A 628-nucleotide genomic window follows, 5' to 3' on the forward strand; every position below is an offset into this window, starting at 1 on the left:
TCCGGCAGCAGCTCCGAGGAGGTAGGGATGGATCCCGTGGGGCGGTTCCCGGGATTTGGGGGATGCCGAGGGATGGGAGAGAGCTCGGACATCTCTGCAGGAGGCGCGGATGGGGCGGGGGGCAGCGATGGCCCCGGGGAACCCCCCGGACCCCGAGAGAACAAGGGAGGAGCTGCTCCGGATCCGGGCCAGGTGAGGGATGGGAGCTGTGGGGGATTGGGAATTGTGTGGGGTTGGGAAATGTGTGGGGTTGAGAACGGTGTGGGGCTGAGAATGGTGTGGGACAGGGAAATGTGTGGGGTTGAGAGTTGTGTGGGGTTTGGAATTGTGTGGGATTGGGAACCGTGTGGGATTGGGAATTGTGTGTGGTTGAGAATGGTGTGGGGCTGGAATTATGTGGAACAGGGAATTGTTTGGAACAGGGAATTGTTTGGGATTGGGAATTGTGTGGGGTTGGGAACCATGTGGGATTAGGAACCGTGTGGGATTGGGAACCATGTGGGATTGGGAACTGTGTGGGATTGGGAACTGTGCGGAACTGGGAATTCTGTAGGACAGGGAATCCTGTGGGGCCGGGCATGGTGCTGTTCGGGCTGGGGGTGGCCCTGGTGACACTGGGCTGTGTCCC

At 59.9% G+C, this 628-nt stretch overlaps 1 protein-coding gene across 1 annotated transcript in view; it reads left to right on the top strand.

Annotated features, from left to right (window-relative positions):
• The first annotated feature begins 127 nt into the window (after nt 1–127).
• NR2F6 (nuclear receptor subfamily 2 group F member 6) overlaps nt 128–628 on the top strand; it is a 13,649-nt gene continuing 13,148 nt past the window's right edge. Inside the window, 1 exon segment of the mRNA XM_014311227.2 lies at nt 128–192. Coding sequence (XP_014166702.2) covers nt 128–192 — 65 coding nt within the window.

Source organism: Geospiza fortis, unplaced genomic scaffold (assembly GCF_000277835.1).
Source record: "Geospiza fortis unplaced genomic scaffold, GeoFor_1.0 scaffold248, whole genome shotgun sequence".
Taxonomy (NCBI): Eukaryota; Metazoa; Chordata; class Aves; order Passeriformes; family Thraupidae; genus Geospiza; species Geospiza fortis.